The following is a 9,975-nucleotide window of genomic DNA, read 5'->3' as shown; positions in this document are numbered from 1 at the left end:
AATATTTTCCTGACATGACCTTGGGCCATGTACCAAATGGAAAGAAGTAAATTTGGCGCTAGAAATGCAAACTGAGCCACAGAAACTTATACCTGCAGAGGCTTCACCCTTACAGAGCCTGCTCCTCAGGGCCAGATTCTGCCGTCACTTCACCACTGTAAATCAGAGTGCGTTCTGCTGAATTGCATGGAGGGCCTGACGTGGGTAACAGCAAACGTAATTTAGTGGCTGCTGAGGAGCGCTACCTGGTGCAAAGGAGAGGTCATCACTACAGATGTGGTCTGTGGGGGTAATCTGGCATGACACAGACCCGACCTGAGTCTTATCACTGCTAAATAGTGGATTTCCTCTGTCTGGTGCTTCTGGATATTTCTAATGTATTTATTACTGATCTGGTCATGCTTCTTTGCTTCCTGCATCTGACCCCTCCTTAAGACCAGATAAAGAAATGGTTATTTTTACAGGAATTAGGCCAACTTACATTTCTATCAGATAAAGAGAAAATATATCAGATTGGAAAAGGATTTAAGGAAGGGAAATAAAACATTACAATCTGATTTTTTGTTTATTTTCTGCTGTAGCTACATGGCAGAAATATTAAGCAAATGCTGTCATATTGATTGCCTTCCTCATCATCCTGAGCACAAAGCTGATCTCTTAGCTTAAAACTCCGAATGCAAGCAGCAGTTGTTTAACGTTTTTGTACAAATTTATGTCTGTTCGGCAAACAGAAATTAGAGGAATAAATTACACAAGGCTTGGTACAGTCTTAAATTATGGGAGGTTAATACAAATTCTTGGTGTTTTCAAATGCAAAAATAGGAGGTATCTGTTTAATGTGTCTCCTTGGGGAGATATTACCTGCTTTCTAACATGAGAACACACCAGAGCCGAGGCAGAGGCCTGCTGTTCCTCCATCATGGAAGAACATGTTCCTTTGAAATCTCATCAGCTAGCAAATCAATGAGTAGGGTTTCAGGTTTCATAGAGGAATTTTACTGTGTTTTTTTTTTAGGTCCGAATGATAAAAATGCTATAAATTCTATCTTAGACTCTGCAAGTGAAAGGTTTAAGAGATTATGTGAGTAAATCATTCATCCCTTCTGAATATCCTGCTGATAAAAGGGATCCCCTGATGTGATATGTACTGTCAGGTCTGAATTTGAAGCAGAGAATTTCTCTCAAGTTCCCTTTAGGGAATCCGCACGTTTTACACGGAATATTAGGATCACCTCTCCAGGCATGGGGAGGGAGCCAGAATGAGACCCTAAAGCCATAGAGAAATTATCAGAAAGAGATAAACTGGTTTCCTTTTTTATTAAATTCTTCTATAACCAGCTTTATAACCTAGCGAGTCACAAAGATGTCACAGCACATTACACACGCTCACTCGCGGGCATGTCACTGCATCAGGGAGGTGTCGCAGAGCTTCTGCTCTGGAGCAAACACAAAGGCTGAGGGCAGGGCTCTGCACCTCCGTTCCCAGGGACTCCAACCCTTCTCTATCAGCTTTGTATTTTCTCCCTTTGCTATTAACTCTTATTGGCATTTCAAGTTATGATTTGATTCTTGGGCAGCAGCAGGCCAAGTGCAGGACAAAAGAAGCTGCCACGCAATGTGCCAGGAAAGGCTGCTTCCATTCCCTGTCTCTCATCTCATATGGATGTGCGTGCATAGAGCTGCTGGGGAGGTGCTCTCATGCCTGCAAACAAACGGCTCCCCATGGTATGAGCAGCACGAGCCCTCTGAATATAAGGAGAGCAGCACAGCGGATGCCTGTGCTCTGAGAAGCTGCCCTCAGACCTGATGGGAAAGCAACCCTCTGGCCACACGTGGGAGCTGTGGTGATAAATACCATTGACACCGCAAGAAAATCAGATAGCCATGTCGGGGATCCTGCATTTCTGTCTGTGTGCTGGTAGGGCAGCCATGAATCAGCGAGTGTGGGCACAAAGAGCCCTGCGAGGCACCCAATAGATGTGCTTCAGAAAAAACTAAGCTGTGTTACTTTTAATTCGGAAGACGACCATTGGAGGACAGTTCAACCCAAAGGGATCTGAGTGTTAGCCAACTCCTTTGTCCTCTCCCACGGGAAAGAGGGCTATAAAATAAAACCGGCTCATAAAATGTTGTTAGTCAACCTGTTTCTCTCTTGTGACACAGGATGGCAAAGGTCCTAGAGGCAGAGCTGGAGGGGGAGAGGTAAGGTGAGCAGTTAAAAAAAAAAGATGAAATTCAGTGAAGAGGATGATTGTGTGCAATAGAAGACAAAAACACCCTGGAGAAGCTCAGCCCACTCAAAGCCAGCGCATAAATTCACTCCTGAAAGTTTAAAAGTTCACAATGCCAGGCGACAATTCCCATGTGTTGAAGGAGAAATTTGGAGTGCATGCTCCGATGGCAGCTGGAGAGATCCCACACCATAGCAGTCCCACACCGGGCAGCAGGACCTCTGCAGGCCTGCACCCCGCATTTTGCAACAGCCACGTTTTCCCAATGTGGAGCAGCCACACCATGAGAAATGCGGGGTGTGCAGTTTTCTAAGCTGTGCTTTAAGTGGGTGGAAATGAGCTTTTTTTCACTGAGCTTGGCCAGGATTCTAACATTTCAGCACCAGGCACTCACTGCTCTTGGATGGCCTGGATAGCAGTCTGTGAGAATAGGCATTTTCTCAGGTGTCAATTTAATTTGACTGAAGTCAAAGGGAACTTGTTGGCTTCGCTGGGTTTTGGTTTGGGCTATGAGCTCAACTGAATTTAAAGAGCCCCAGAATAGAAATGTTCTGGACTGAAGCTGTTGGATTTGGCAATGTCTGCTTGAAGATGGGGCAATGTTGCTTAAATTCAGGCACGTTGTAGGAAAGTGTTGCTAATTGAGGTTCTTTGTGAAATTAGTCCAAATGTCTCAATTTCTATGCTTAATGGAAAAGTGTCAGCCAAAAAAGGAATTCTTTCAGTGAGAATAAATCCCCGAAGTTTGTCAGGACCCAGTGCCTCTTTTACTTTATTTAGGTCTGCTTTTCTGGGAGCTTCAGCTACGTCACGCTGCCCAAACAAGAGGCAGAGGACTGAAAACAGTTGTTCATTGAAGCAGCTCAGTCTTGATATTTTTCTGCAGTAGAATGCATGCACACTTGGTACTCCTTCCACTACCAATTAGCATCAGCTTGCCCAAAGTGGGGAGAATTTCAGCCCTTTCTGCAAACCCCACAACAGCCAGACTCCTCTGAGACTAACCAGGCTGCGGCATCTTCGCTGTGCTGTGAAGGTGTGCTCTGTCCCAAGGGTAGCTGCTCCTTACTGTATTGAGACAGAAGATTTAGCAGAGGCCTTTAGAGAAGGTTTTATCTGCTGAAAGGCCAAAGGGAGATGAAGGAAGTGAAGCATGAAGGGACAGGTGAAGATAGATCATTCAGTGCTTATCTTTCAGCCCACGCAATCACATTGTCACACTGTGCCCGGATCTGCAAACCATCAGTTAGGGCTGAACTCTGCTGTCCCTGCTGGAGGCCGCAGCTTTGAACTCAGGTGCCTAGGATAGGATGTGGTAAGATGCTGTGAAACCCAGATCAGTTTTTATTCTTGCGTGTAATATGTAAAATGTAATAGCATTCCTCTCCTCATCCACCTACTAATAGGGCTTGTTTACCCTACAGAAATACCCGTATCTCCTCTGAAGAAGTTTCTAGTCATGCTCCTTCACAACTATACATTAAGAAGAATCTTTTGTTTCATCTTCTATGTCTTATTGTAAAGTTAGCCATCCCTTCATTCCCAATGTTTTTTCTCTGACTGCAGAGCTGACCACAAGTGGCCCCAGTACCCTCTGTCTCTGCTCTGCTCAGCTCTAGTAGCTCCTTCTGGGTTGTGGTTTTTCTTTGCAGTCTTTTAAACAGAATTAATGATTTTTGGTTAGGGACAAAAGAACCATGCTAGCACAGGGTGTTAATTTAGACATGCATTACTTTATTTCTAAGGAGCATAAACCGTTATTTGGTGTCCTCCCTTCCTTCCAAATAAAACTGTATGTGCATTCCTTTGTAAATGTATTTTGTGTCTAAGTCATATAGGGAAACATTAAATGCAGTATAAAGATAGTAATAAAACTGGTTGTAATGTTTATAAGCTTTTCATGACCAAGTGCTTTGTAGCTAGAAGTGCCATAACCGCACACTTTGCACAGCAAGTAGTGAGGCACTGTGGAAGCAGCACACCAGCAGGAACCAGCGCTCTGGTACAGGGGTGGGCAGCTCCCAGGGACAGCAGACAGCATGAAGCTGGGCATCTCTCCTAGGCATGGAGGGGCTGGGTGCCTGCTGTTGAGAAGCTGGCTTTGTGCTCAGAGTGGAAATGCTGCAGGGTAGAGGAGATCCAGCACATGCGTTGCATGAAGTCCCAATGTAGCAGTAGAGGAGGAATTGCGTCCCAGATCCTCTCTTGGCATGTCTCAGTTCTGCCTCTTCCCTCTCTCATTTTGGCACCAGAGGCCTCCTGACATTTGGGTTCATCGCATTCAGCATCACTGAATTCACTAAGAAGTCATGGGTTAGGTACAGGCCAGTCCTGGCAGCACACCACACCTTGAGAGGAAAAGCAGATAAAAATGTGACGTAAGGGAAGAATGGTGGAAATATTGCTGCTGACATTTTTCTCAGGGTTTTCCGGTGTTTGTGTTGGTCTGCCTGATTTGTTGCAATAGGACAGAGCGCATTCTGGAGATGTGGAGTGCCCTCTAGCCACACTTTCTGAAACACTCGCATCCTGTACAACAGAGGAGCTCCATTTCCATTTCCTTGCTTGTGTGTGGGGGGGGTTCTTTTTTCTTTTTCTTTTTTTTCCTAAGTACGGAAAGCAGCTCATTATTCAATAAATCCTAAGCTGATTTTGGCTCTAGAGAGCTTCCTATAGGCAGAGCTTTCCAGCTGCTGCATCGGTTTGTTTCTGTGTTGTAGCTGAGCATGTTGCTTTTGTGGACCGCAGACAACGCGTTTCACAAGTACTGCCACCACTAGGTGTGTGTTAGAGCCACTTGCCTGAGCTGCATCCCCTTCCAGGAGAGGAGATACTGCTTTGTAGACTGCACTGCTGCAGGTGTAGGGGTGTTGGTCCCTTACAATTGGGTGGAACAGGAAAGGCAGACACAGTGCAGGGAACACGGCTCCCTTTGTCCCTGTGGCTGAGAATCCTGTGCCAGCAGCTGATGGGAATAGGAGAGGTGCATCAGAACTCGCCATGGATACATGTCTAACTTGCTTTCCATCCTGTCTGAATGTTCAGTGTTCATGCTGATACCAGTCAGCAATGTGATTTTTTTTTTTTTTTTTTTTTTTTTTCCAAATGTCCAATGACTTCTAAGGAATACATGCAATGAGTATTAGACAAAGCTCTGGTGTTCTCTCAGCCAGGGCCCACAGCTTGTACTTCATACTCTGTTACGAGGTGTGACTCCTGAAGACCTCTTTTTAAAGGTCATGCTGTTTGTGCTGCATAATATAAAATACAGTTCCACTGTAAATTAAAAACATACTTTACAGCTTGCTGCTGTGTTTCATGAAGGTGAACAAGATTTGAAATCACAGGTCTCCTCGGTTGTGGAAAATATTTAATATCATCCTAATAGGGCCTGGATGGCTTTATGGACCGGTAATAAGCTACAGAGGCCATTTCAGGGCACCTTGCTACATACTGCTGCCTACTTTTTCATCTGCCCCCAGCAGAACATTTTCTCATTGTTGACACTGAGGAGAGCTGTGCTAGATTTGATTTTACTTTGTTATGGGAATTTTGGAATGAACTGTTACACTGACTAACCCACAGCCATCTCTCTTAGATATAGGGGATATGCTCAGCCATGTTGAGTTTCACTCTCAGAGTGAAGGAGATTTGCTATGTTGCAATGGTTCACAGGTGTGCTCAATCTCCATTTACACCCTTCAAGGATTAAGTATCCAATTACTTGCCAGGAGGGCAACTTTCAAGAACATTGTCCTTTCTTTGCAGGTAAACCATGGTATGGAAAATGGATTCAGAGAGACCTGCAGTTTGATTCTGAAATTCACCCACAACTTCTCAGGGAGCCTGGATCAAAGGTAAGCAAATGCATTAAAGCCACGGATATTTGACTGCTATTTAAAAAACAAAAGTGAAAGGTGTTTTGATTAGAATGTGTTTGCTCAGTTTGTGTAGGACATGTATTGTGTGTGAAATAGGTATTGGAACACAGGATAAAATAAAATGTTTGATAACAGGATGTGATGGAGATGATAAGGAATAAATAGGATTTCAGAGAGATATTAGAGAAGCAGGAATTGTAAGTAATACAAAGAGGAAACTGAAGAGTGGATTTCTTTCATCTAATACAAAACGTGTTTCACATGAAATGTGAGAGAGATATGATGTGTGGAAGAGATATATTTCACATGAAATCATACGCTTTTTGAGAACTATGGAAACTATAATTGCACATTTGTAGGGTCTTCTATCAGATGCTGTGTACTTTAAGAGTGGTGTTTGGATCAAAGGGGCAGCCTAGGCTTCAAAGGAAGGGCTGCTTATTGAGTTAGCACGTGCTGCCAAACAGATCTGCAGGGCAACAGCTGCTACTTGGCAGGGCCTGGCACAGGGTGTGAGGCATTGCAGTAGAGGAGGGGGAGACAAGGGTGCCTGTCTTAAGGCTTGACACTTACCCTCTAGTTTACTTTTGGAGGTGTAGGAATGTAGTTAACCTGCTAACATAGCATGCAATTAGAGTGCTCTCCAGCAGCAGTCTCTTGCAGCTTTTGTGGGAGAAAGAAAGGGCTGTTTTCTGTAAAACTCAGCTCCATCTTCCTAATCCTACCATATCCTCCTCCAAATATATTCTTAGTCCTTGCATTACATCTTCAACTTGCATGAATACTCACATACAATTACTGAGTTAGGAAAAGATATTTCTTGCAGCTTTTTTTTTTTTTTTAATTACAAAGCCATTTTTTAATGTTTGAGTATACAATCAACATAATGTGCAGCATATTAAGAATACCTCAGAAAAAGCAGAAGAGAAACTTCTCACACACTGGCACAAACTAGAGAACTTTGTTTCTTCAGTATCTGTGCTAGAAGAGATGGATTGCAAATTATTTTAAACTGCCAATTAACATAAAGAAACTTCGTCAAACTGTCATGGGGACAGAGTTTTCACCTATAAAATGTTCTATGGTATTTCTGTAGTGAAATTCTTGATCAGCACATCTTAAGGTGTATTTGACATGACTGAGAACGCCTCCAATTACTTCGTACATGTTCAATTTGAGCATATATTTAATGTTACACTGAATATTGTTGAAATACAGGATACAAATCTTTAAATATAAGCAATCAAGAAAACTATACCAGGGTGAACATCATCTCACAAGCTTAAGGAAAAAACACACAAGGTTCTTTTTTTTGTACTGTACAGGAATGTTGTTCATGCAGTCCATCCCACAATTTTATACATCAGTGCCCTCAAATGCCTGGCTTCGTATGTAACGGTATTTTTCCCACTGTGCATCCTGTTCTCCTCGAGGGGCTGCTCAATGACAGCTGGGATGTTTCTTCCATACAGTTCACATTGCTTCAGAAATTGGACACACTCTTGAATGACACTGTCACGTAGCATGATCATGTGCTTGGACATGTTCTCTAGCAAGGACAGAAAACATCTTTTGGCATAATACCATGTATCAGTGCTTAGTTTTTTGTTATATGGCTCCAGGCTTTTAATGACCCTCGAAATACCAAAGTCGTAGTTTCCTTTCACACAATAAAGAGTACCAATGACTAGATTGACAATACAAAGATGGTAGATATTTTTATCAGGATCATCATAGGACAGTTGCTCTTCCCCCTTCTCAATCTTCCTCATCAGCTCCTCTGCGTCTTCGTTCTGGCTTGTCAGGATGTAGGAAACACAGAGATTAGCTAACACGATGGCACTAACATTAAGAATGTTATCATAGTGCTTTTTAACTATTGGCTCATAGAAGCTAATAGCCTCTTTGTACTTGTTTTCTTGCATGAAAAGTACGTGAGCCACGTTGAGCTTCCATACCTCGTGTTCATTACAGAACTCCACTGATTTGCGGAAAATCTTTTCTACCATTGTGTAGTTCTTCATGTCCCAATAAATTTTAGCCTGGGCCATCAACACGGGTATATATTTATCCAAAGTCTCATCATACTCATTAACAGCCTTTTTTACAGCTTCATCATCCCAGTTTTGCCTAGCTTCCTGTATTTGCTTTGTGAGTTTCCTCAGCTGCTCGGTCAGCATCCCTGCTGCGTCATCCAGCTTGTAGAAAGCCTCCTCAGGGGCAGTCTGACAAGTAATAACAGCATCCAAGAAGTTGTACAAGTAAGGTGTGAGCAGTTTGTAGGTTAGATGGGCGTTCTCTGCCAGCACGTCAGCTGCCAAGTCATAGTACTGATGCTTGCAGTAGAGGAGCAGCAAGTTTCCAAAGGTTTCTGGTGGGCAGGGGTTCTGCAGCAAAAGAAACTGCAGTTTCTCAAAGCCCTCTGTGGGCTGGGTGTCCATGTTTATTAGCGCTTGGTTGTGGAGCGTGACCGGATCCAGCTCCTCCTCGGCTCTCGGCGGCATATCGGTGAGCGCCTCCTGGGCCGCCTTCCGGTTGTGCAGCTGGTACTCGATGGCAGCCTTCAGGTTGAAGGCCTCCACCAGGGCCGTGCGGTGCAGGAGCAGGGTGTTGCCCACGCTGCGCACGTCGATGCCCTCGGTGGTCATGCCCACGCTGAGCTCGGGATGCTGGTGGATGCCGCACTCGATTATATCAGAGATGTGCTTGAGGGCAGGGGCGTACTGCTTGGTGGCGTAGCAGCAGAGCGCCATGTTGTAGGACAGCTCCGGGCAGTAGCCCAGCACCTGCATGGCACCTGCGAACTTCCCGCCGGCCTCTTCGTGCCGCCCCTGCCGGTACAGCAGACAGCCCAGGTTGATCTCGGCGTCTGCCCGCTCCGAGGGGTCCTCGGCCGTCCCGAGGCCGCTGTCTACGGCCAGCGCCTCTTCCACCAGGCTCTTGGCTGCCGCCAGGTCGCCCTGCCCGTAGTGGACGGCGGCCTGGAGGCGCAGGGCCCGGCCCTGGTAGGAGGGCCGGTCCAGCAGCGGGCTGGCGGCCCGCAGCGCTTCGGCGTACAGCCCGGCCTTGTAGAGGGCCTGCGCCAGGTACAGGCGGTACGCGTCGAGCTCGGGGTGCAGGGCCGCCAGCTGCTCGTAGCACTCGGCCGCCGCGGCGAAGTCCTGCAGCTGGTAGTAGCAGTAGCCCAGCAGCGAGAGGCCGCCCCGCGAGCGGCTGCTCCTCTGCAGCTCGCGGCTCAGCAGCGCCGCCGCCTCCCCGCAGCGTCCGGCACGGATCAGCCCGTACACCGCGGCCGTGTACTGCCCGTCGGGCACCGGCGCGGCCCCCATGGCTGCCGCGCCGGAAGCAGGCGAAGGGCGAAGCCGTGCGGCGCCCCTCGCTGCCGTGGCAACGGCCCCCGCGCCGGAAGTACTCCTGCGCCGGAAGCGGGGTATCGGCTTGGCGCGGGGCGCGCTGGGAGTTGTAGTGCGGAGCGCCAAGGCAGGAGTCGGCCCGGGCTGTTTCGCGTGGGCTGTGGGGCTCCACGCTGCGCCGGTACCTCCTGCGGGGACGGCCCGTAGGCTGGGCCACCCTTCCGCCCAGCGCCCGCAGGCCGTGAATTGCCACACAATTCTAATCAAGGCAGACCTAAGCCACTAAAAGGCTTTCTGTACCCCCAAGCGCAGCTCGTGCTTCCATGCAAACCGCTGTAGGGGCTGAATTCAGCTGCTAAACAAACGTACGCCATCTCTGGCCTCTGTACTTAGCGGCACGGATCTGATCACCGACTTGGAGCAGCTGCCTCCAGTCACTGAGAATCGCCATCATCTGTCACTCTGGGGAAAACGGCTTCCTCTGCTCACCCTGCTCAGCTCTCTGGAAAG

At 46.8% G+C, this 9,975-nt stretch overlaps 1 protein-coding gene across 1 annotated transcript; it reads right to left on the bottom strand.

Moving 5' to 3' along the window:
* Nucleotides 1–6,970: 6,970 nt before the first annotated feature.
* Nucleotides 6,971–9,441, bottom strand: TTC30B (tetratricopeptide repeat domain 30B). The gene has a single exon (XM_042822390.1). The coding sequence runs from the start codon at nt 9,439–9,441 to the stop codon at nt 7,447–7,449; it is 1,995 nt and encodes a 664-aa protein (XP_042678324.1). The 3' UTR covers nt 6,971–7,446.
* Between the last annotated feature and the right edge of the window lie 534 nt (nt 9,442–9,975).

Source organism: Centrocercus urophasianus, unplaced genomic scaffold (assembly GCF_019232065.1).
Source record: "Centrocercus urophasianus isolate 14NV4802_14NV808 unplaced genomic scaffold, USGS_Curo_1.0 seq_20, whole genome shotgun sequence".
NCBI classification, from domain to species: Eukaryota; Metazoa; Chordata; class Aves; order Galliformes; family Phasianidae; genus Centrocercus; species Centrocercus urophasianus.
The sequence above is the reverse complement of the archived record's forward strand: the minus strand, read 5'-3'. Positions and strand labels throughout refer to the sequence as shown.